Below are 26,753 nucleotides of genomic sequence, written 5' to 3' on the forward strand. Positions count from 1 at the left end.
TCTGTAATGCTGGCACTTTGGGAAGTTGAGGTGGGAGGATTGCTTGAGGCCAGGAATTTAAGGACAGTCTGGTCAACAAAGTGAGACCCCTCTCTGTACCAAAAGATAAAAAGAAATGTTAGCCAGGGTGGCATGTGCCTGTAGTCCCAGCTACTTAGGCTGAGCTGGGAGGACCAGTTGATCATGCAGCTATACTCTAGCTTGGGTGACAGCAAGATACTGTCTCTTAAAAAAATAAAAGATTTCTCTCCACTCAGTTGTTGCTGTCCATCCTAGGGGGACATTTTAAGGTTTTTCCAGTCAAAGACTTTGAAGAATTCTCTGTCAACTCTAAACTCCCAATTAGTGCTAAGTATGGTAATAGAAGACCATGTAGAGCCACACTATCATGTTGACATTGTCTCTTGGTTGATGAGATTGGTGACTAACAGCATCAGAGCCGTCTTTTTGAGTCTCCAGTGCCTAAGTCAGTGTCTGGCATGCAGCTATTTTGAGTAGAACCAGACACAAAGGGTCAGGATGAGGACGAAAAAAGGATGAGGATAAAGGCTTGTGGTAAACTATAAACCTTCCCAGCTTTTCTGAGAATCCCAAAGCCAGCCTTTCTCAAACTGTGTTCTGTGAGATGTTACTAGATTTTTAATGGGGAGATTGAGGGAGAATTTTCAGTGACCTAAAAACATATATCCCCTATGGACTATATCTCCTCTTGGACTCCACAGTGTACCTTAGTATAGATGAAGTTTTCTGAAGACTTGGGATATTAAAAAACAAACTTGGTGTTTTCTAAATTTAGTGTACCACAGATTTTTTTTTTTTCCAAAGAACACCTGTTCACATCTTGCTGGATGTTGTATTTTTATGGAATTTAGTTCTGGATATACTACCCCAGCTTGTAATCCTTTCTCTGAAATGTGGCTCCTGAGATCCCATGCAGCATCGGATGTTGCACATACAACAATGCACATTATACTCTAAAATACGTAATGACCATCAATTCCTTCTATACTTTCCAATGGTCTCAGCAAGCACACACTAATTTCCTGAAATTTGTCCTTGTGTCCTAAAGGATGATAGATTTGGGTGGTGAGACCAGTAAGAGAAGAAATATTTGTGGTTGGAAGTGTGGTACTATGGGAAGGAAAAGAAGTTTGGAGTCAGAGAAATCGGAGTTCACATCCTGACTATTATTTATGAGATGCGTGAACTTGGGCATATTAACTTCCCTGAGCCTTAGTTTCCTTGTCTGTTAAGTGGAATAACAACAGTATCTACATCAGTAGGATTAAATGAGGTTATTTACATACACTGTTGTTGTAGGGGCCTGGTATACAGGAAGCCCTCAGTCAGTGGCAGGGATTATAATCGATAATAATCCCTGCCCCACTGTCTTCTGGATCATGTTTTTCAAGTTTCTTTTATGATGTTATTGTGAATAGGGATCCCACTTAAACCTTTTTTTGACACTAAGATCTAGCATATTGGCTAATAAGGAATTGCCCCTCATTAGTATTTCTGGACTGAATAAATGAATGATATAGCACTCTGTTGTTTACAAAGCACTTACATATTTATGCCTCATTCAAACATCGCAGCAACCTGGACATGCACTTAGTGTCATTCTTCCCAGTAGTTGGGGATATGGAAAATGAGACTCACAGAGGCTCAGTTGGTGAAAGTCACACAGCTAGTAGGAAGCTGAGAAGTCAGGCCTCAAAGCCAGGGCTTCTGTAACTAAAATGTGGACTGTACGCACAATGGAATATTATTCAGGAAGAAAGAAAATTCTAATACATGCTACAACATAAATGAACCATGAGGACATTATGCTAAATGGAATAAGCCAGTCAGAAAAAGACAAACACTGTGTTATTCCACTTATATGGGGTACCTAGAATGGTCAAGTTCATAGACATTGAAAGTGGATTGTTAGTCTTCAGGGGCCAGGGGAGGGGGTGAAGGGAATTAGTGTTAATAGCTATAGAGTTTCAGTTTTGCATGATGGAAAGGAGTTGTGGAAGTGGACAATGGTGGTGGCTGTACAACATTACGATTGTACTTAATACCACTGAACTGTACACTTAAAGATAGTTATGATGGTACATTTCATGTTATGTGTATTTTATCATAATTCAAAAAAACTGGGAAAGCAAAACTAGTACCAGGGCTTCTGACTCCAAACTGAGGGCTCTGTCCCACACCCTGTATCAGCACCTCCTACAGAGGAGCTATGGTATGCCTCCTATTCCAAGGCACTTTATTTTGTACTGAATTGAAAAGTTTGCAGAACTCACCTCCACTGAAACCCTAGGAGACCCACCTGCTTCTGCTAGAACATTCATCCTATTGGCCTAAACTCTGGGAAGTCGGAGTCTTTCCAGAGAGTAGGGACTTCTTTGAAAGAGGGCAGATCCTCTGTCTCAAGGAAATCACTGGGGTCAAGTAATGCAATAATTATGATTGCCAACCTCAATGACTACTTCCTGTGTGCCAGACACCTTGCTGAGTGCTTTTGCATACATTAGTTCTTTATAATGCTTACATTAGTCCTGCCAGGCAAGTAGACTGTCCCCATTTTACAGATGGGGAGGTTAGGGCTCGAAGGGGTTGATTAACATGCCTGAGCTCATGTGTGCAAGAGCCAGGATTGTCATCCAAGTCCACCTGACTCTAGAACCTGCCTCTTAACCTCTATGCGATCTAAGAGGAGGGCAGAGAAATTGGAGATGTCTATGTCTAGAGTGTTTTCCAACATAGGAATTGACAGATTTCTCTCTCCTCCTATGATACACTTTTCCCTCTCCTACCAGATGATGGGACATCCTCTGATTTAGGCCAGTTTCTGTTTTGATTTCCTGGTGTCCTCTGAGATGCAGATGTGTATTCCTTTCCCTGGCGGGTCATGCTGCAGTGTGAGAAGGACAGCATCCATTTCTTTCCCTAGGAAGTTGATATGTGCATCCTGTTCCCTGGCAGTGCCCATTTGCTATGAGGACTTTCCCAAGGCCCTCACCCTGTTGTGTGGGAGACTGCTGCAGGTGCCAACCTCACGGCCTAAGGCTGGGAAATATTATTCGGCTGAAAATGCCTTTTGTTTGCAAAGCTTAAACAGGTCAATAGAAGCTCAACTTGTCATTTTCAGTTTACAAGAGATGAGTCAACAAGCCAGCAGAAACTGTAATAATTTCAATAAGTTTCTTGAATGTTTACTATGTGCCTGGCATTGTGCTGAACAACTTTATATGGATTATTTCACTTAATCCTCATAATAGTCATATAAATGAGGGACAATCAGTTCTGTTATAACACTTGTTTTGAAAATGCAAATTTGTTCGAATTCAATTGATATTAGGGAACATTTTGAGCATAATAATTCCGCTTTTGATTATGCATGATTTTGTCCATAAGAAACACTAGGTGAAGGCAGAAAACTAGCCAGCAGAAGCAAGCTGTGTAGGAACATTCAAAGTGTACACATCTCAAACCTGTACCAGCAACTTCAGCTACCATGTGTGTTGTGAGTCCCACCCCACAACTGATGTTTCAACTTTGTGTCCAATTCCAGGAGATCCTCTTCCTACACTTTACAACAATTCATAAGCTTCCCACTTTCACAGACAAACTTCAGGTCTGTTAAAAGTGCCATATTTATTGTAGTACTTATGTACTTCTTAGTGATTTAACATGTATAAAACTGCTTCCTCTATTTTATTATATGTCACTGATGAAGTTTATAGGTGTTGCACCCCAACTTCATCTTTCCAGTTAAGCTCTGTGATTTTTACTGTCTGATTTTGCACAGCAAAATGACTTTTAGGATTGCATCTATGCTTCTGGCAGAACTGACTTTACTACCATTACTCCTGTGTGGCAGAAGAGGACCATAAAGCTAAGAAATTTGCCAAAAATATTTTAAGTGACAAGTGGCAAAGCCAGGATTCAAACCCCAGGCTACCTTACTCCCATGCCTGTACTCAAAATTTCTAAAGCATTAAAAAATAAAAAAATTTTTAAAAAAAAGGCTGTCTGCACGGATCTCTGATTATATCTGTAACAACTAGATTGCCTCTTCTCCCAACTGTCAGTCAAATCCTGGTTCCTCAAGCCAGAGCCACTGCAAGTATGTGAGAGCCCCTGAAGGTGTTTGAGTACAGCAATGACCCGGCCCACAGAAATGCTTGCCTTGGTCCTTCCTCTTCCCCTCCTGGCCGCTGCCTGCCCAGGCTGACTGGTGCCTGATATAGCTGCTACTGATGCTCTGTCTTGCAATCTGGAGTTATTAGCATCAAAGAACAAAAGCAAACAGCACCAGGGCTCTGGGGCTCAGCCCTCTACGAAGGTAGATGAATGGACCCTTATGTCGGGGATAAAGCTAACACGACCCGGCCTTTTATGGAGACAACTCTTCCTGTGTTTGAAGAGCTCAGACACTGAGAGCCAGAAAGAGCCCTAGAACGAAGGAAACAGCCTCCTCACTGCTGGAAGTTTGCTTTAGTTCTTAACTAAAAAAATTGTTTCTGTGTTTGTTCTTGGAGAAGAAGGGAAAACCTTATGCTCATCTTCCCGGGGGGCAGGAGTCAATAGGCCATTGGGGAGGTGCAGTCTTTGCCTTTTTTTTTTTTTTTTCCTTCTAACTTTATGGCTCAGTGTAATCCTCAGTGGAAGACCTGCCCTGCTATCTGAGAGCCTGAGGCAAGACTATACATGGAGGCCAGTGGCCAGCCTCCCTTGTCTCACTGCTAGCACCAGGAAGGCCCTCATGCATGTTTATGTGATGCCCCAGCCTGTAGAAGCCCACAACTCCTGCAAGCAGCTTCTTCTGTGAGTGCAGAATGAACACAGTGGGCCCCTCTAAAATATATAGCCCAGGGCAGGGGCTCCAGTTGCTCAGGCCTATGGCATTACTGCATTTCACCCCTTTCCTCTGACTCTTGCAATACCTTTTTCTTACTTCCGTGAGATGCCTGATATTCTCATACCTAATTTGTAGTTCCATGGGTCAAATGGTTTCTGTCCTGGTTTGCTCTTACATTGAAAAATATAGTTTGACCCTTACCTGATGCGCTACTGAGTCTGAGAGGTATAATCATAGTGCATCTTCTCTAGATCTTAGTTTCCTTATCTGTAAAACAGGATGAATAATGTTTCTACCTGTTATAGGGTTATAATGAAGATTAAATAAGATGATGCATATGACTAGGGTAGGATGCCAACTCCTTTAAATCAATCTTATTTGGCTGTAAACTGTCCTTTCTTCTGCAGTTTACCCCCACTTTTTGTCTCTTAAAAAATCAATATGCACATATGTATATACACATATTTACATAGATATTTCCTCAGGCCATCCTGGGGCCCAGTGCTGCTTCCCCATACACAGACTCCAGCCTGTATAACAGCACACAGAGAATGCTTAATAAACATGAGCTTTATTAGGATTAACATTGCTTTTATCCCATTTTGTCCTCACGTTCACCCTCTGATGGGGTGATACTGCCGGGACGATAATTGAGAGAAAGGGGAATCCACAGCTGGGTTTCCAGGATTCAGGCTCTGGCTCCACAGGCTGTGTGACTTTTGACCAGTTACCTACGCTTTCTGTGCCTCAGTTTCCTTATCTGTAAAATGAATGTGGCAATAGTTCCTACCTCATTGGGTTGCTGTGAGGCACTTAGAACAGTGCCTAGCACATAGACAGCCCTCAGTCAATGTTAGCTGGTGATTTTATTACCTTCATATATGAGAGGACAGGAGTATTATAAAAATCGACCCCAAGCCCTTCCTCTTGTCACGCAGAAGCAAGGCAGACAGAAGGGATGCAGCTGCAGGTGTTTCTGACCCCTTGCCTTGCTGCGTCCCCATTTCCGAGGGTCTCATCTGTACAGCTCCCTCTGCCTGTGGATGCTACTGTTAGACCAGCTGGGGTCTGGGTATGGAGGAGCAGCATAGGGCCCCAGGACTGGCCAGAGGAAATACACAGGTAAATATGTGTGTATACATATGTGTTTATCAATTTGTAATAGACGAAAATGGGGGCAGATTGCAGAAGAAAAGGCAGTTGACAAACCAGGTAAGATTGATCTAGGGGTGGTAGCATTTTCCCCTGTGCCAGCACACTTCCTCAGCTACCTCCTGCTGTTTTATTTTCTCATACTGCTGGGCCTGTAGTTTTCCAGAGCGCCACTGCATTTAAATCTGTATTCTATTTTCTCTCCTAGAAAATAGGTCAGACTCAAGGCAGAGTTCACCAGGTGGGGTCCCGGAAGGTTTGACTGGGACTCGCCTACAGGAGGCTGGCTGTGCAGCCTGTCCCATGTTCCCCAGAGCTCCTCCAGAGGCATGGGGGAGTTGAAGTAGCAAGTCGGGGAAACTTGGACTCATACCTGTCCAGATGATCTAGTACAAATGAAGGGTGAGGTGGGAGGACTACCCCGGCTGAGCTAGATTCTGCAAGTGCAATAGTGGTGAATGATGGGTCCTTTCTTTTGCCCCCAGTGGTAATGTATTAGTCTGTTCTCATGCTTCTGTGAGGGAATGCCCGAGACTGGGTAATTTATAAAGAAAAGAGGTTTAATTGACTCTCAGTTCTGCAGGGCTAGGGAGGCCTCAGGAAACTTACAATCATGGCAGAAGGGGAAGCAAACATGTCCTTTTTCACATGGTGGCAGGAAGGGAAGTGCTGAACAAAAGGGGGAAAAGCCCCTTATAAAACCATCAGATCTCGTGGGAACTTATTCACTACCACAAGAGTAGCATGAGTGTAACTGCCCTCATGATTAAATTATCTCCCATTGGGTCCCTCCAGTGACATGTGGGGATTATGGGAACTACAATTCAAGATCAGATTTGGATGGGGACACAGCTAAACCATATCAGGTTAGAAGAACCAGGTTCCCCAAACTGCAGAAAATTGTTTCCCTTGGACTTGAGGATAACCATGCTGAACATATGCACTTGTGGCTGAAGTTATTGTTGAATATGCAATAAGTGTCCATGGGGCTCTGAGTGGAGGCAGGAATGCCCTAATTTACTTCTTCCCTGGTTGTGATGCTGAACAGAGTGGGTGAAAGATGGAGGTGGGTTTCCAATTCTTTCTTTCCTGTTTTGTTCCTACTGTTTAGAGCATGGAGATCCTAAGGGAGATAGCTGCAACTGGGCCAGAGCTAGTTTTCATCAGGATTACTTTTTCCCCCGAATATTTATTGAGTACCTGTTACCTACTGAGGACGTGTGTGAATGGTAGAGCTGGGAAGGTGGGAGAGGGAAGGTAATGTGAGCCAGTCCTCGGTTTTTCTATCATAACGTAGAAATAACTAACTGAGCAGATACAGCCTAGATATTTTGCATTTGCTGTTCCCCTGCCTGAATAGTCTTTGTCAGGTATACATAAGAGTGTTTCTCACCTTCTTCAGGTATCAGCTCAAATATTACTTCCTCAGAAACACCTTCTTTAACTACCTTCTCTAAAATGGGGATACTTTGCTGGCACTTACTCTACTTTTCCTTTCTTCATGGCTCCAATCACTATTTGACTTTATATATCTGTTTTTATTCCCATTAAAACCCAAGGGTATTGTCTGTTTCATTCGGCTTCTGTCTCCAATGTTTAAAGCAGAGTTTGGCCTATGATAGATGCTCTGTCAATATGTATTGAATGGTGAATAGATGATCTTCATTGATAAAACTCACAGAAATAGATACTTTTAGTATCTCCATTTATACATGAGAAGTTTGAGGCTCAGAGAAGCTAAGATACTTGCCTCTAGATGAAGGGGTGGAGCTGGGATTTGGTTCTAGGTAATCTTAATCCCCTTATTAAGAAAAGCTGTTTTCTTCTATGCTCCCCACATTTTTAGGTAAGCTGTCTTCACGTGGTAACAAAGATGGAATATGGCAGCTCTAGAGAAATGAAAGCACCCCATTTCCTGATAATTCCAGTAAAATTCCATGGGTCGACTCTCGTTGGTTGGGCTTGGGTCACGTGTCTGTTCCAGAGCCAATTATTGGAGATAGAATATTCTCAAGACCTGGACTGAGTCACATGACTACTACCCTTGGAGCTCAAGTGGGAGTGGGTCACCTCTAGCAAACCACGTGGGCTAAGGCTGGGAAGGGAGGCTTCCCTGGGAAACAGCTGAGGATTGTTACAAGCAGAAGAGGAAGGGGATGCTGGATAGGCAGTCTGGCAGATGGACACTGCTAAGGTTTTGATCTTTACTTGCTAGCCATCCCCCTCCTTCATCTACCTCTTGCCTTCGCCATTTCATGCTGTTAGTCAGAATTGAGTCCCGAGATTCAGGTCACTCACTGCTTCTTGGGCCAGGGGCCAGGTGATAATGTGTCTCTAGTCCTAAAGTTGGAATAACGCTCAGACCTGCCTCCAGGTCAGTGCCACAGCTAGGAACTGAGCTTGGACCTTGATCCCCAGCCAGAAGGTTTTGTTCGTTTGTTTGTTTTTGGTGGGATTGTTGCCCCTCTTTGACAGGAATAGGTGTAGTATTTTTACATACAGGACTAGAACTATGCCAAATTGAGACTTGAGGAGGGAAAACAAAAGAAATAAGGATGGAATTTGTTTTGATCCTTGCTTCTGTTCACTCCTTCACTTCGCACTGAGGAATGGGGTGGGAAAGAACCAGAGGGAGGGGAGATCAGGAGCAGACATCCTTATTCGTAAGCAGAAAAGTGGAACCAAAATCACTGGCTTCATTCCTGTGATTTCTTAGTGTTTCCAGTGAGCCATCTGGTCAATATTTTTTTGTATTTCTGTCTGTGGTAATTCAAACTGATAACAATCAGAGTCACTAACATTTATGTAGCATTTGCCTTGTACTTAGTTCAGTGCTTTACAAGTATTTAATCTCATTTAATTCTCATAACACCCCCATGAGGGAGGCTCTGATATCATTCTCATTTTATAGCCAAGGAAGATGACTCTTAGAAGTTTAATGATGAGTCCAAGGCCACAGAGAGGCTGGGATTTGAACCCAGACCTGTCTGTCTCTGAAGTTTGAGATCATAACCACATCCCCAATGGGCTAGTAACCGGTACTGAAAAACCTTTGGAGTTCCAGGGAATTCTGTCTCCCTGGGACTTGGTGTCCCTAAAGAGACTATTTGTATGAGCAATGGTGTTGACATTCTTCTGCTACAGAACTCAGCCACATGTAAATAGTTTGATATCCTGTTTAATTAAGGGGTATTTTAATATCTATTCTAGGCAATCCATCAATAACAGTTAATGGCCCTGCCTAGTTATTTATACAACACTTTTTCCCTTTCCACCTCTTCTCTTCTTCCTGCCACTCATCCCTAAATCTAACACACTAGAAAACCTGAAGGGGGGGTGTGGCTGAGGCATGATTCAGAGCTTTCTAGAAGTTTCTTTGGGCAGATACAGCTTCTAGGGGAGGCAGGGTGGGGGCTAGAGAAGTGCTCAGCTGTTGCTATGGGTATGTTTCTCTTTCATTCTGGGCCACAGCTTAGTTGGTCAGCACCTGGATTTTCCTGGGACAAGAGCCCTAAGGATACACTGGAACTTTACAAATCTGATTGCAGGCATTTCATTATTGGTTGGCATGAAGAACATTACCCATCCTGTTCAGGCAGCAAATTAGAGGCACAGAGAATAAACCATGACCCACTCATAGGGTAGTTGGGAGACGCTCACCCAGCTTCCCCAGGGCTTCAGCATGATCGCTTTAATCTGCAAACCAAATTCAGTTCCTGTATGCTCTTGAGGGACCTAGGCTTCAGTTGAATGGAATGATGGACTGGGTGGGATTCAGGAGATCTAGGATATTTTCTAGTCTCTGCCCCTGAAGTAGCTGTGTGACCTAGTACAGGTCTCTACTTCTTTCATCCTCCATCTTTACAAAAAAGAACTAAACTAGGTACTTAGTGTCTGTGGCTACTCCAGATCCACTGTTCAGTGATTCTAAGTGAGCTATCCAAGACTGCCGGGTTGGTCAGTGGTTTCCTGAAGCAGCCCCTTGTTCCTTCTCCTCTGCTGTGGTATATCCTCTCAGATTGGGCCTAGGGGTTTTAACAGTGCCTTGGGCTGCTCTGGGTTATGCTTCCCTAGCCCAATTCTATTTCACATCTGAGGAAAGGATGAGGAGATTATGTTGTTCATGGAGCTGATAGGAGTGAAGCGTTCTTCATTTTCTGAAAGTTCATTGGCTTAATTCAAATATCAACCTTTCTAGGGTTGGGTGTTTATTCGTAGTTGTCAAAAGTGATTTCAAATGGCAATTTCTGTCATTAGTGATGGGGTGAAAAACAAGGAAAAAAATTAAAGGAGGAGGCAGGATTTCAATTTGTATGATGAATGATCTACTCACACACAATCTCATGCACACACACTGCTGTCTGTGATGAAGCGTGGTCACTGGGTATACTGGGGAGGGGGGGGATTTGTAAATATTTTGTGATCTTATGTCCTTCAGTCCTATGTGGCGAATAAATCTGTAACTTGCTCTTAATTGTTATGCCTCTTTTGCTTGTTTCTCAAGGGAGTGGTCCATTTTTACTTTTTCTCTCTGCTGGGAAACCTTGCTTGACTTCATGTCCAGTGTTTGGTATCCGAAGAGGAGGAGGAGGAGGATTTGCTTTGGTGTCAGTGTGCAGAAATCAACCAGAATATTTTAACCAATATTCTTGCAGGATTCCAGTCTGCTTGGCTCTTTGAAGCCCTATCTGATTCCAGGATGATGTCTTTCCGGACAGATGTGAAGCTTACCTCTCTTGCTACATGCAAAGTGAAAAGGGAGCCTGGCCCCTCGGCTTGCATGGGTGGTTTTTGGGTGAAGGTAGAACTAAGTGCTCAGAAGCTGAGTACCTTTGGGGCTTGCATGAACTTGATAGTCATGCAAGTGCATATTGCATTGTGTGTGTGTGTGCTGCTAACACTCTTCTTCCTTTTTCTCCCCCTTTCTCTCCTCTCCCTTTCCCTCCCTTTGAAAATGCTGCCACAGATGTCAGTCAAGGTCCAGGTGAGTCTTTGTGTTTGCACAGCTGCTGTGGGAATTTCCCCTCTGCTAGATTGTGCATGGTTTGAGTCTGAGTGAGACTTTTAGAGAGACAAAATTCTGAGTATATTGCATTTTCACTGATCTAGGTTTAGAAGAAGAAATGCTTCGAATTAATGGATTTGTATTGGTTTTGAAGAACCATTTTAAAACCAAAGGAATATGGTTCTCATACTTAATATAATAACTTCCTTCTCCTTAGTATTTCTGGGTGATTCAGAAAATGAGCATTTTTGGGAAAGTATTTGTAAAGATGTTCTTAGATAAGTATTCTCCAATTTAATGAACAGGTTTTGCTTTGTCTTCCACACATCTGCTTATCTTTTGTAGCTTCATATGGTTGAAAGCAGAAGATATGACATACGTAGCATGGAAAATATGATGTGGGTGAAAGGAGCTTTCTTTCTGTTTATTCTAAGAAATGTATTTTTCACAAGGAAATCAGCAATATTTATTGTTTTTCCTGGTTATGTAAATAATACATGCTCACTGTGGAAAAAAAAGTGGGATGGTTTGAATAAATGGTTTTTGTCAATGGAAAAAATAAAAGAACCACCTTTATAATAATTAAGCATTTTTCTTTTTAAAGTGTGTCTTCATCCAGAGTCCTGGTTTTAAGCATTGTGTGTGTATAGACAAATATATATGCACACACACATACATAGAATCATGTGAACTGATGCAAACATTTATGGATAAGTGTCAGATGACTTAGAATAGTTTGGAGACTATTCTGAACTGGCTAGAACTTTGAGTTAAAAAGAATAATTAACTTGACCAAATAGGAAGGGAGCATCATCTCAGGTGTTTTCACATATTTTCTTGTTTAGTCCTTTTAATATTTAATTTTTTTTATAGCATTAATACAAGATAAGTATCATTATATTCATTTTAATGTACAGGAAATTTAGGGCCTGTTAGGTTAAGCAGTTTTGCCCACGGTCATAGAGCTTGTCAGTGGTAGCACTGGGATTTGAACTTTTGACTCTCCATTGGAACATGCTAGGACTCGTGAGTGAAAATTCTCAGTGATTAAAGATTTTGTAAGTATTTCCTAATGAGACTATTGCTTATTTGTTTGTTTTTGCTTAGAGATAATATGACATTTTCTTTATTAGCAGCCTTCTTTCTGAATGAATGTATCTTTTTATTGTTCTTAAATATCTAAAATAATCAACCAGACTTAAGTAACATTCTTCTGATCATTGTTCTATGTGGGATCGTACACCACATAAAAGTAGAATACAGTTATTCTACTTAATGCAGAGAGTTTCTCTCCATTTTTTCCTGCCTGCTCCCTACCTTTGAAAATAATTGGTATTTGAACCAAAGCCCAGGACAGCATTTCCTAGGAAGATGCCATTAAGTTTATTATTTCTATTTAATAATATTTTAGTTCAATCACTCACTCAACGAATATTTATGTTCCAGGAACTGTTCTAGGCCATGGGGACAAAACAGTGAACAAAACAGAAGACAGTCAGTACCCTCATGGACCTTTTATTTTGGACAGAGGTAGACAGTGATCTAAAATGTACACACAGACACACACATATCTATGTATATATACACATACTTTATATGCATACATATATACACGCATATATGCATGTTATGTATATATTACATATATATAGTGTCAGGGGGTGGGTGAGAAGTGCTGTGGAGAAAATTGAAGCAGGATAGAGGAGAAGTCCCTAATTTACAATAGGCAGTCAGGGAAGTATCCTCTGATAAGATGATATTTGCTGGGAAACCTCAAGGAAGCGAGGGAGTAAGCCCAACACCTTGTTTTGTTTGTAAAGTGCCACGTGGCTTCTTCTCTTTCTGGTTCCCAGTAGAGATGTGACCGGGGTCATCACATAGAGCTGGGCCCTGCTTAGGGTCTCCCAGCCAAGGGGGTGCATGGGGGTATGAATCCAGCCTTTGTTCCTCTTGCCAAGCTGTGTCCATGCGGCTGCCTCTGACCAAAGGGGCATCTTTTTCTAGTGCTCATACAGGCGCCATATTGGTCCTGGGTGAGATAACATGGCGGAGTGAAACACAGTGGACCCATAGGCCTGTTGCCATCCTTTCAAAGGGGTAGAGGTCTGTGAGTCACCCTTCCTCATATAACAGCAACTATGATCAGCCTGACCAACACCATTTCAATTTCATGGCTATTGTCTCATTTTGTTCTCTTATCCCTCTGAGGTGTGTAGCCTGAGCGCCATTTCAGTGCTGAGGAAGTTGGGGCCCAAGGAAGTTAAATGATGTGTGACGGTCACCCAGCTATTGAGTGGCAGGGCCAAGAGGGGATTGCAGCCTAATTTCAGATCTTGTGCTCTTCATTCTGTCCTTGAGGTGTCAAGGGCTGATTACCAATCTTGTTGCCCTACCAACCCCTTGCTTTTTCGTGGTTTCTGAGCCTGAAGCAAATCACTGGTTTGGACCCTTCCCTTGTGACCCTGGACGTGGCAGGAGGTGGCCTGAGCATGCCCAGCCCTGGCTGAGGTCAGTGGGGGCCTCCTGCCTCTCTGAGCCCCTGGCCAGGCATTCTGGAGCCAGCAGCACTGTGGTTCTGAAACAAGAAGCCTTTAGTGGTTCTCTGACCTTTTCTTTCCTTCCCCTCAGGAAGACAAATTGGGGATTTTATGAGCTAATGTAACTATTTACCAGAGGCCACTGGAAGACTATAAAGGGACGATTGATTAATTGATTAATTTTACATGTGGAGGAGATGAGTTAGAAGTAACCCTAATGTAAAAGTCTGAGATGGGGCCTGGTGGGCAATACCTTTCCCAAGGTCCCAGAGACAGGCTGGGGACTTGGAGCAAGAGCCCAGGGCACCCAGGAAAAAGGGGCAGGCACATTTTCTTCCACTTCATGGGGTGAAATCCACATTCCCTCCTTGTAGCCTTTGGGGAGGAGGTTCAGAATAATAACAGTAACAATAAGCACTTGGCAGGTGCTGAAGAGGGCCTGGGAGCCCAGCTCTGACATTCTCTTAACCCTCCTTGTCAGCCCCTCCAGGTTGGTGTTACCATCCTCAGCACAGAGGGAGAAAAGTTGCTGCAGGGAGTTCAGTAACTTGCCCAGGTCACCTCCTGCTAGTGACTAGGCCAGGATCCCGGATCTGTCTGCCTCCAAAGCTTGTGCTCTTGTTCTTCCAGACCCTGCTTTTCACATGACAGAGCTGTGGGCCAAGCTGTGTCCTATTTGTGTCTGCATTCCCAGCTCTTTGCTTGGCACATGGCACAGAGTTTAACCTCAAAAATTTCTATTGAACAAGAAGTATGGCCACAAGCACATGGGAAATTTTGAGTTTGTAGGGTTCCAAGACATGGTGGAGCTTAAAGGGTATCCTGTCCAAGGAGTACAAACTCAGGCCCAAGAAGGGAAGGGACTTCTCTAAGGCTATGTAACCCATTTGTGGCCTGGCAGGGACCCCTGTCAGGTGCTTTATCCCATGCTTTTGTACATTGGAATTTGTCACTGGTCTTCCTGGGCTGCTTGTAGGGCAGAGATGGGCATCTCTGCCCTGTCTTAAACCCTCCCCTGCCTTTTGCCTGTTCCAGAACTCTCTGGAAGCCATTTGGAGGTGACGAAGAGACAAGAGTAGTCGAATAGTCGGTTAGAGCACAGGGAACAATTCTGGGACCTTCTTCTCCCCTCCCTCAGTGCTTGTCCCTCCTGTCTGGAGGGGCTGTTTATGGTGCTCCAATGACAGCCTCTCTCCTCAGAAGGGATAATTTCTCAAGCTCTGTCTGCTGATTAGACCTGGAATTTAAATGAATAACTGTGACCTTGTGGAAGTGCCCTAGTTATTCAGAGGCCCGATGAGGAAATAGGCCTCCTGCTTCCGTCCATCAGAGCCCTGGCAGGCACGGCGGGAGGGGCTCCTGTCTGCTGGGCCCCCAGGAGGCCTCTGTCTGCTGTTGCCAAAGGAACAGACGCCTTTGCTGGAGCCTTCCCCTACCCGCTCTTGATCTCCGCCCCATATTGTCTTCCTCCTCCATTGTAAGTCATCTCAGGCTGTCCTTGGGGAGGGGACCTGATTATATGTCCTGGACCTTGCCCTGTCTCCAGGGAGCCACTCAGTCCAGCCTGAACCCAAAGCCTGGAGGCAGCGCGAGTCTGACTTGTGTTTGTGGACACAGAGGGGATGCCCTTGAAGCTTGTTGCTCACAGGGTGACCTGCAGGACCGACCAGCAGATTCTCAGGCCTACTAAATCAGAATCTGCATTTTATCAGGACCTCTAGGTATATACTCATTAAAGTTTGAGCCACACCGAGCTCAAATTCCCACTCTCTCCTCCCCTTTGGGACACTCCTCAGTAACTTCTTTACTGAGAAGTTGCAGCCCACCTCGCTAAAGTCCTCGCCTTCCTCTCTTGTGCTGGGCGCAAAATGAGATATCTGATCTGGTTGTGGCGAAGAAGAAGGAGAACGAGATTAGGGAAGGGAACGAGAATGAGCATTTACTGACCACTTAGTCTGTGCTGGTCACTGTTCAGGCACACTCTGTCTGACACCTTACATCTTTCACGTAGATGTAAGGTGAGATAGCATAGGATGGAGCAGGAGTTGGCGAACTATAGCTTGAGGGTTAAATCCAGCTTGCAGCCTGGTTTTGTATGGCTTGAAAGCTAAGAATGGGCTTTACATTTTTAAGTGACTGGAAACAGTCAAAAGATGAACAATTTGTAAGACAAAAATTTTATGAAATTTGAATTTCTATGCCTGTAAAGTTCTTCGGGAACATAGCCACACCTATTCCTTTATTCCTTTATGCGTTGTCTCCGGCTAACATTTTTTTTTTTGAGATGGAGTTTCACTCTTGTCACCCAGGCTGGCATGTAATGGTGCAATCTTGGCTCACTGCAACCTCTGCCTCCCGGGTTCAAGCAATTCTCCTGCCTCAGCCTCTCAAGTAGCAAGGATTATGGGTGTGTGCCACCACACCCAGCAAATTTTTGTATTTTTAGTAGAGACGGGGTTTCACCATGTTGGCCAGGCTGGTCTAGAACTCCTGACCTCCTGTGGTCCACCTGCCTCGGCCTCCCCAAGTGCTGGGATTACAGGTGTGAGCACCTCGCCTGGCCTGTCTTCAGCTACTTTTGAGCTGCACAGGCAGAGTTGCATAGTTGTGATAGAGCCTCACAGCCCCTGAAGTGTTTACGATCTGGCTCCTTATTAAACAAAAGTTTGCCACCTCTGTCTCTATCATGGCACTATGACCTATTCAAGTTACTTTACCTTTGTGGGGGTTCTACTTCTTTCATCTGCAAAATAGGGAGAATAAGAGAACCTGCCTCACGGAGTTGTTTCGAAGATTGTGAGCTTGTGCATGTAAAGTCTTTAGAACAGTGCCTGGCACATAGTTAACCATATATGAAATAGCTATTATTACAAATGTGAAAGGAAAATAAATCTTGGGGCCCTCAAATCACTAAGCTAAAGGGAAAAGTCAAGCTAGGAACTGCTTAGGGGAAACCTGCCTCCCGTTCTATTCAAGGTCACCCCTCTGCTCACTGAGATAGATACCTATCTGATTGCCTCTGTTGGAAAGGCTAATCAGAAACTCAAAATAATGCAACCATTCATCTCTCACCTATCTGTGACCTGGAAGCCCCCTCCCCACTTCCTGCCTTGGCTTCAAGTTGTCCCACCTTTCCAGACCGAACCAATGTACTTCTTACATATATTGATTGATATTTCATGTCTCCCTAAAATATATAAAACTAAGTTGTTTTATATATTTTGGGCACATGTCAGCAGGACTTCCTGAGGCTGTGTCCCAGTGGGTCCTTGGCAAAATAAACTTTCTGAATTAACTGAGACCTCAGATTTTCAGGGTTCACATAAGTTATCCAGTTGATCCTTTAAGCACATGTTTCCATTTTATAGATGAAGATACTTTGGCTCAGAAAGGTTTTTTTAAAAACAGAAAATCAACTCACCGTTGTAGCTGTCTTGGTCTCCCTAATCATCTTGAGGCATGCTCCTGCACAGCGCTGTAGAACCTCCCCAAACACATCTGCTGTTCTCTCCTGCCGCATATTCTCTCCTATCTGTCCTGCCCTTTGTGCTTCCAGTGGAGAGGTCCCTCAAACTTAGATCCCAGCCATTGTTCTCAAGTGGGGCTTAGGAACCAGTAAAAGGGGGCAAAGGAGATCAATATTTTGTAGAGAACCCACAGTGTGCCAGGCACCTACCACTTCACCAATGAAGAACCTTGAGCTCCAAGACATTGCATCCTTTGCCCAAGGTCGGAAGCAGGTATGGTAAGTTTCAGAATGTAAATGCAGGTCTGGAATCTCTGCTTGGTAGTTCTGCCACTCTTCCCAGGAGCTGTACGCCCTTGGGCAAGTCATGTAACCTCTCTGGGCAAATAGGCTTCTTTTCTTTAACCTGATAGATTAGAATCAGATGACCTTTCAGGCTTCTTTGACTCTGAAGCTGTATGCTTAGATCATCTGACTGAGATACCTTGGGGAATAGCAACCAGGAGAATGCCTTCTCCATTACCAAAGACTGAAACCTTCTAACTCTAGTAGTGCCTATGAGATATTTGTTTTTTCTTTGCTATTCTTTGGGTCAATACTCCTACTTGCTTTTCTTCCTTATTACCTTATGAGAAAAAACACTTGAAATTTTTGAGCTTGTATTTTAAGCCAGGCATGGAAATATTAAGTTTTACATGCCTCATTTAATGTTTTTGACATCCCTAGGAGGTAAATTGCTATTTGGCCCATTTCACCCATGAACAAATTGAGGCTCAGGTACAATGAGTACCTCACTGATACAACCCAGTAAAAAGTGGTGGAACAGAATGCAAACCCTGGTAGGTGTGGCCCAGGAGACATCTCCTAGGGAGTTCCACTAGAGTGTACACTGCACAAAGGTACACTGCTGTTTACAACTGTGTCCTCTTAGCCTAGTACAGTGCCAATACATCGCAGGCACAGAAAAACGCTTCCTGAATGAATCAGCAGTGCTTAGGACTCAGCTCTTTGTTTTATCCCACATCCCGCTGAAAGAAAGTCCGCTTTTTATTGGGGTTCACCCTGAGACAGAAGGTAATTGAATGAATCTTTATTCAGTGCCCATCTTGGGCTTGGCTCAGTGGGAGATGGAGGCTGCAGGGAAATCTACCTCCTTTGCGTGTAATTAGATTGGAAGGGGGCCCTCAGCTAGGCTAACAGTGCTCAACTCCCAGCCAATTGCCCGGCTGGGGCCCAGGAAGACCCCCCTGGCTGCTGTAGCTGTTCTCAATGAGTAAGTGTGAGTAAGGAGCTGCTTCTCAACCTGCCTGCAGCTTGGGCTCACTCAGGGATGCAGATCACTGGACCTTGGTGCTTTTTTCTAGAGCAGTTAGAAATCCCTCCTTTATTATCTTAGACAGGCAGACCCACTGGGGTACTGGTTATGGTCATATTTCATTTCCCAGTTCTGGAGGGCAAGGCCAGAATTTTAGCTGGAAAAATCATTCGTGATATCCTGCCCCTGACCTTGCCAAATGGGCGGAGGTGTTTATTTGTTGCTCCAGTGTGGAGGGGCAGCAGTGGCATTTAGAAGGAAGGGGCAATGAATGCTAAATGCGCTGTGATATGCAGGAGAGCCTCATTCAAAGATTTGTGCTGCTCAAAATGTCATTGATGAGGCCATTGAGAGACTGTTCCAGAGCAATTCCTTCCCTGTCCAGGAGGGGGAAATGAGGCAACAGACCTCCCGTGTGACTCAGCTAAGCCACACAGCTAGTTTGGGACAGCCTTGGAGACCCTCCCAGTCTGCAGACCTGCCTAGGAAGGTCTGGTAAGGACGAGGCTAAGCTTGTCAGTTTGCTGGGCTAGGCCTCAGGAGGAGTGAGGAGGTAGAAAGCAGCTGAGAGTCGAGGGCAGTGGGTCCTTTTATGGGGTAGCTTAGCTGACTGTGACCATGTAGGGAGGCATCCGAGGATGCAATGGGCAGGTGGTCTGCTAGTGCTGCCAGCTTATTAGAGAAATGGTGTTGGCAAGAGATCCGAGGGCAGGGCAGAGACAGGACCTAGATAGACCAGTCCCCTAAATAATGACAGCAATAACTACATGCTTTTGAGCCCTTCCTGTGTGCTAGGAACTGTGCTAAGTGTATTCCTATGTGGTTACGTGTGACTGTCACAGTGATTCTGAAAGGATATTTTGCAGATGAGAGGCGGGAAATTATACAGATATTTTTCAGATGAGAGGCAGAAGGAAGTGCAAAGTTAACTTGCTCAGAAGTCCCACAGTTAGTGAGAGGTGGAGCTAGAATTTGAATCCAGGCTTTGGATTATTGAGAGCAGTGGTTTGCAAACTCTGGTATGCATCAAAATCACTTGGAGAGCTAATGAATGAGATCCAGGCTTATTAAACTATGATAGTTCTCCCAGGTGGTTCTAATACAACTGAAGTTTGAGAATCACTGTTTTAAAATAAAGTCATCTTGAAGGTGAAGGGACCTGAAAGCTTCGCTCTTCACCGCAATTTTATACACTCACATATATTATGCGTAGTGTGGGAGATTGTGAAGAGGAGGTAGAAAGGAGGATGGGATGGTAATCTTCCCTTGAGTTTCCCATGGCTTTTAGGACATACGGCTAGTAAAGCCATCATGATGATATACCATAGTCAGCTGTGTATTTTCTGGCCCCCTTATCTGCTACCATGGGAACTTGAAGGGCAGCAGTGTCTTACTCTTTGAGAACAGAGATTTATCCATGCCTGTATCCCCACTACCTGCGATATTGTAGGTGCTCATAAACCTGTGGTTAGAATCAGCATTTCAGGGAAGGAAGAGGCCCAATAGATTGTCAAGGCTCTCTGTGCAACTAATTTTTGAATCTCTTCTGTAAGAGTTAATTCAGACTTGGCTTGGACCCCTTCAGAGATGAGCAACTCATTGCTCCTTTAGCTTTTCCATTCCATTCCAACAGCACTGAATGTTTGAAAGCTCTTTCGTATCCCTCTTTGCTATAGCCTCCACCACCTGTATGGCTTCCAGCCCTTAGAGACACACAGAATAGCTCTAATTACACTCCTAGTGTTTGAAGACAGGGCTTTTGTCTTTAAGGATCTTCTTTTCTAAAGGCTAAAACATCTCCAGTTTTTTTTGTTTTTTTTTTTAAAGCATTCTCCTACAAGCAGTTTTAATTATTTCTTCCAGGTCATTGTTCTCTAAAAAATGACACATTTTATTTTCTGCATCCTTTCCAAAGAAGGATGCCCTCATCACATACAGTATTCTGAATATGATTGGGATCAGTTCAGTTCATTGTAGAGTGGTCTCAGGATCCCTTTTTTGTTTGTTTGTTTTTCTTCTTTTTTGAGATGGAGTCTCGCTCTGTTGCCTAGGCTGGAGTGCAGTGGCACAATCTCAGCTCACTGCAACCTCTGCCTCCCCAGTTCAAGCGATTCTCCTGCCTCAGCCTCCTGAGTAGCTGAGATTACAGGCACACACCAACACACCTGGCTAACTTTTTATTTTTAGTAGAGATGGGGTTTTGCCATGTTGGCCAAGCTGGTCTGAAACTCCTGACCTCAGGTGATCCACCCGCCTCGGCTTCCCAAAGTGCTAGGATTACAGGCGTGAGCCACTGTGCCTGGCCTGGACTCCCTTTTTCTAGACTAGGTATCTATTAATGACAGCACCAAACATCTTAGCCTTAATAAAAAAGATTATAGTATTAACTGAACTTAATGTCAATGAAAGTCTTTACTATTGTAATGTCAATGAAAGTCTTTACTATGTTTGTGCCCATTTCTCTCCCCTTCCTGGACTTGCGCAATTGGTTTATTTGACTAAAGCTTGGGATCATTCTTTGACTTTGTTAAATCCAGCACACTGTGATCTATTTGGGTGCAGTGCTTTTATCTAGCACATCAGCTGTCCCTTCTAGCTTCATGTTATTCATGAATGAAGAACTGTTTTAGGGAAGTTCATGACAGCTGGAGAGCAAAGACTTTCTTTCCTTTGGAATGATTCTTTTCTAAAAGTCATTACTGCTGCTCCCTTAGCCCTTAGAGTGATGGGCATAACTACCTTTGTCTCTCTGTCTTCCATGGCATGAATGCATAAGGAAACCTCACCACTCCTTCCCCACTAAGAGATGGAATAGCTTGGGAATAGGCTGGAGACATTCTTTCCCCTACCCTGTAATAATTAGGCCATATAGAAGCTGTTGGTTACTCATGGGCATGATAGGAAGAAACCCTTTCTGTTCAGTTCAGCCACCATGCCATAAGAACAATATTGGTCTAGTGGCAAACAGTGAGTTGGCTGGTATGATTACATACCACAAAAGGCTTGGTCGTGAGGACAGAACATGGTAGTATCAAGGAAAGACAAAACTCAGAGGCTGGAATCTGGGCAACCCCTATCTTGGAGAATTAGCAGCAGGATCTCTCTCTTCTGAGTCTCTGGAAATCATCATCATCATCAGTCCAACTATTCAATCCATTCTCAGTGCTGTGTAAAGCTTGCAGAAAAGCCAAAATCCTATATGTAAATCCTACATGATTATCCTGAGTGTTAGCTCATAATTGCTGTTAGGTGATTATTTGAAGCTTTGTGTAGCTTGGCTGTAGTGGTGGCAGGCTGTTGTTGAAGCCTGCCATTCTGATTATGGGTAGTGTTCTCAGGGGATTTCAACTGTATTAAACCACCATTTTTATGGGCCAAAGCCAGTCACCTATCAGCAGTTTGATACAGTTCAGCCCAATATGTTGCTTGGTCTCTTTGGAGATCATCTGAATTCATAGAGGCAAAGAATCTTAGAGTTGGGAGGACTTTTTGGTAGATTTCTTGTACAACCTCATTCTGACTCTTTTTTATGGCCTTTCTGGCAAATAAAATTTCCCTTATTATTTTACCCTCTGTTCATGGCAAATGTACTTGCTTTTTATGTTTTTCATCATGCATGTACACCTTTAAAAATGCTCGATGGGGGCTGGGCGCGGTGGCTCACGCCTGTAATCCCAGCACTTTGGGAGGCCAAGGTGGGCAGATCATGAGGTCAAGAGACCGAGACCATATTGGCCCACATGTTGAAACCCCGTCTCTACTAAAAATACAACAATTAGCTGGGCATGGTGGTGTACACCTGTAGTCCCAGGCACTTGGGAGGCTGAGGCAGGAGAATCGCTTGAACCCGGGAGGCAGAGGTTGCGGTGAGCCGAGATGGTGCCACTGCACTACAGCCTCGGCGACATAACGAGACTGATGCTTGACGGCAGCTCTCATGTTCTTCCATGAGTTTTTTACGAAGTAGCTCTCTCTTGTTTGGGCTACACATAGTGGTTCCTTGAGCTGTTCTGCATGTCAACATGTTTTGGGTCCCTCACGATCCTAGGTATTCTCCTGTGGAATTAATATCCCACTTGACTAAAGCCTCTTCTAATGTATGACAACATACACTGAACCAAAGCCCTATGTCTGGTACAGACAATGCTGAGAAAAGGCGAGGCTATTGAACATTTTTATTTTGGTGGATTGAGGGTAGAGGATGACACTTAAATGCCAAAATTTACATTTAGCCCTTAACATTAAATTTCACTTTTGCCTGTTCTCATCCTTTTGGACCCTAATTCTAACAAATCGGTTATTTTCAGGTTGAGATCATCACAACATCCAGACAGCATGCCGTGAATGTCTTCAGACACATCGTTGATCCAAATGTGGAGCAGGCCTAGGCTCTGCTGTGAGGAACTAGCAAACCCTGGGCAGAAAAAGTAGATTTAAGTTCATAGTGAAGGTCAGGGAATTACTCAGGGAAAGGCTGGTCTGAGACAAAATTATGGATTTTGCCTGTAATCTCAGCTACTCAGGAGGCTGAGGTGGGAGGATCGCTTGAGCCCAGAAGTTTGAGGCTGCAGTGAGCCACGACTGCACCACTGCACTCAACAGCGATATTTTTTGAGACCTTGTCTCAAAAAAAAAAAAAAAAAAAAGGAGGACTTAGGTAGAAGGTTTCTTCAGACCCTTCTCCTTTCCTGTAAGCGTTCTTCTCAATCCCACCCTGTCCCCTGTGCCCTCCTCCCACCCATGGTGGCAGACTTCTTCAGCCTGTATGTCTCTTGACTTTTTCTATTCAAAAGCTCCTGTGCATGCCCGTCTTGGATGAGAGACCTTTAGCCTGGCTGCCCTGATGATCTCACACATGACAGTATCCATGACTGGGGAGTTTGAGTGTGTCTCAGGTTTAAATTTGCATTTTAAAGAGAGAAGTGGCTTTATGCCACTAGATAACTTGAGGAAGGAAGAATTTCAAGTTTTAGTAGATTCTGTGGATGAAGATTGAGGAAAGGGAGAAGACAGCCATTTAAAAGGGCTTCTCCTTAACTCGTCATTTACATTAGGTATATCTCCTAATGCTATCCCTCCCTGCTCCCCCCACCCCATGACAGGCCCCGGTGTGTCATGTTCCTCCAACATGACACATGTATACGTATGTAACAAACTGCACGTTGTGCACATGTACCCTAGAACTTAAAGTATATAAATAAATAAATAAATAAAAGGGTTTCCCAGGGCCCTTTAGGCCCTGCTGGGCCAGGGTCATAAATGAAGCTGATGTCTAGGCACTATTTTCTGCTTCTGGATTCTCTGAGCTATGTCTCCTTTCTTCTCCATTAGCACTGAACTAGAGGGGGTAACTGGTGTCATGGTTACCATCACAGGCTGTAAAGTCCATCTGCTGGTGCAGAGTCCTCACTTCACCCCTCACTAAGGTAGTGTGACTTTAGCTCTCAGCCTCGGTTTTCTCACGTGTAAAATTAAAGGTATAGCAATGTCTTTCACATAGAGCTGTATTTAATGAGATAACATAGCCATGTCTTGTCTGTGATAAACAACCAACAGATATTAGCTGTTGTTGTAATTCTCTTTACCAAGTTAACTGAATTTCTTCTCTTTAGTGCTCAGAATGCTAAGATGTGTATTTCAACTGGAAGATGAAATTCTTCCTTTCCCAGGTCATTTTTGGGAGAGTTATCAAGCCACTTCCCTCTTTAAAATGCAAATCTGAACAACATGAGATTTTCTCCCCCTTCTCTCTTTTCCAAATTCCTGGTCACCCTACGGACACTTTTGGCTTCTATAAATTCAGGGGCCTACCCTCTTCCTCCTTCAACATCTCCCTAGTTCTTCCAGAAACGTCAGGTGAATGCTTCTATGACCTTCTGATTTTATGTAATTACTCTTTTAAAAAGTCCTTGTGGCTTCGTAAGAATTCATCGTTGGCACTTGGCACTTGCAGCAATTAGTGACATTTAATTTCTCTACTTCACTATGAAAAAAAGAGATGATATATGTGGATTTTTCACTGAGATAAAAGTTACTCTGAAAGCGAGTGAAATAAAAGTCTTGGCAGAGATAACTTTTTTTTTTTCTTCTTTTCTGAATCTTTTTCTTTTCTCCCCCTGTGAGTGACTTCCTTCCTTCCCTGAAATACTTTTGCCAATTACAAGGCCGGGGTGAAGGAAAGAAGGATGGATTTGAAAACCATCTGAAGTGGGTGGGATATTATAGATTTAAGGGGGAGACAATATTAGCTTAAATGATGGAGGCCTTCAACTTCTGGCCTGGTTCCTGAACATTACATCTTCCTCTTGCCTGTTTCAGTAAATGGTTTCTATTCTCTGTATTAGTCATTCTCATGACAGGCTTCATGATGGCCACAGCCGCTTACAAATGACTTTGCTTTCATAGCCATTTCCATTTTCCCGAGCTGAAAAAGCAGCTATAGCTATCTCCATGGGGATTTTCCCAAAGGGTGTAACATAGTTTAGAGGGCCTTACGTGTACTTTGCATATAATTTACATATGATTTGCAGTCTATTCTAAGGCAGTTTCAACTTTGTATGTCTTATCTCCTGGTGATCTTTTTCTTCTCTTATTCCTCTATATACCCTGAGAACCTGTGCACCACATATAGGCAGGCACAAGAAGGGTGGACTATATTAATAGGACTAGAAAGAGGGAGGCGGAAGGGTCAAAAGTATCAGACATCCTGTTAGGATCCAGCTGGAGTAGCACTTTTTCAAGGTGTGACATCAAACAGGAGACATTTCCGTTGCTTTCTTATATTTCTGTAATTTTTTTTTTGAAAGGAATTATAGTTCCACAAGAATTTGACATTGGCAATTCTTAATTTCCTGCCTATCAAAGGGTTATCACAGCCCATCTCCTGTTCATCCTTAGGTGAACTTTAATGGTGCTGGATTTTGAGTCACAGTTGAAGATCTGTTCAAGGCCAGAGCCGATAGTGAGACTCTTTTGGAAAGATGTGGTCCTCTCGGCTTCCATGAGCCCCCGTTTTAGCCTGTGCCTTTTCTTTTGGCAGCCCTGGAATATCAAGCCCGGAATAAATGCCAAACTCCAAACCCAGCCAGGGTGCTGGTCCTAGGGCTGGCAGTGTGGCCTGGGAGATTGCTGCCCATGGGCATGCATTTTGACCCCCTGTTTCTGAGATCGACTAGAAGGTCCATCTTCATTTTTACCTCTTCCTCATGAACAGCATACAGAATGCATACCTAGCATAGACTCTATTTCCTTTCTTGCTAATTATACCCTCCTCAGTTAAGATTTTTTGAGCATTATTTTCTATAATTTATGTTGGAAAACCATATAGTTCCTTTTTCTTTTTTCTTTTTTGAATGTAAAATTATTTCAACATTTATATCTTAATGTTGAATATACTTGGGAAAAAAGAACCTCCAGGATATCTTAATATCTCCCCACTCCTCCCAGGTTAAGACTCAGGGCTCCAACCCCCTTTCCTTTGGGGTGTCATTCACTGACACAGGTGCTGACCCTCTCGTCCATGAAGGAGTTGTGAGAAGCCCTTATATTAATATTTGTCCTGACTCTCTCAGACTGTAGTCTTACATTGTTAAGGGCACACTGGATCTTTTGCTTGACTGATTCCTCCTTTCAGCTCTTTATATGTCAAGTAGAACTCATTATCCACACCACTTTGAATCCATCCCCCTACTCCATCCCACCTTCTTATTTCTGTTACTGTTTCCCCCAGTCTCCCATCCACCCCTCCTAAAGCATCTCATCCATCACCAAAGCCTGTTCAGTCCTCTTTTTCTTTTTCTTTCCCACGGCCATGATACTAATTTAGGCCCTTCCCCTGTAACTGATCTCTGTGCCTCCGTCTCTTTCCCTCTAATCCATCTCGTCCACAGTATTGCAAAAATAATCTTCTTCGATATCTTCCTTGGGTTTTTCTTTTGCCCACGAACCCTCAATGTCTCCCATCAGGGACAAGATCAAGTCTACTTTGCTTAGCCTTGAAACCTAAGACCTCCATACTCTGATTCTTAGGATCGTCTTTCACTTTTTCCTTATATGAACTATGCACATGTATTCATTCCTTTATTTGTATGGCATCCTATTACGTCCCAACTATGTGCCTGGCAGTGTCCTGGTTGCTTCTGAAAAACTGAACAGAAAAGTGCTTACCAATGCACGTTGTGATCATGGGATCTCATGCTGCTACCTGGCATGTCCTCCATCTAAACCCTAAACCATTTTCCAAGACCGTTAAACATTCCTCTGTCCTCCAGAAACCTTTTCTGAGCACCTGGGACCCTCTTTATAGTCCCTACTGGTCTTGTTGTCTGAATTAATCATTTGACACTTAGCAATTATCCATTCACTCCTCATTCAGTCATCAAACACACACTGAACACCTATTGTCTGTCAGGTACTATAATAAG

At 43.6% G+C, this 26,753-nt stretch overlaps 1 protein-coding gene across 16 annotated transcripts in view; it reads left to right on the forward strand.

The window, feature by feature from the left end:
- Positions 1 to 26,753, forward strand: part of NRXN3 (neurexin 3) — a 1,630,631-nt gene that overhangs the window by 24,667 nt on the left and 1,579,211 nt on the right. For 8 of the 16 annotated variants that reach the window (XM_025391720.1, XM_025391722.1, XM_025391730.1 and 5 more), the window contains exon 3: positions 25,497 to 25,508. The exons of 6 other annotated variants lie outside the window; for them this stretch is intronic. In XM_025391720.1, coding sequence (XP_025247505.1) covers positions 25,497 to 25,508 — 12 coding nt within the window. Of the gene's footprint in view, positions 1 to 10,973; positions 10,992 to 25,496; positions 25,509 to 26,753 lie in introns of all 16 variants that reach the window. 2 more of the 16 variants (XM_025391727.1, XM_025391719.1) reach the window with 1 other exon arrangement.

The sequence above is a fragment of the Theropithecus gelada genome, chromosome 7b, assembly GCF_003255815.1.
Source record: "Theropithecus gelada isolate Dixy chromosome 7b, Tgel_1.0, whole genome shotgun sequence".
Taxonomy (NCBI): Eukaryota; Metazoa; Chordata; class Mammalia; order Primates; family Cercopithecidae; genus Theropithecus; species Theropithecus gelada.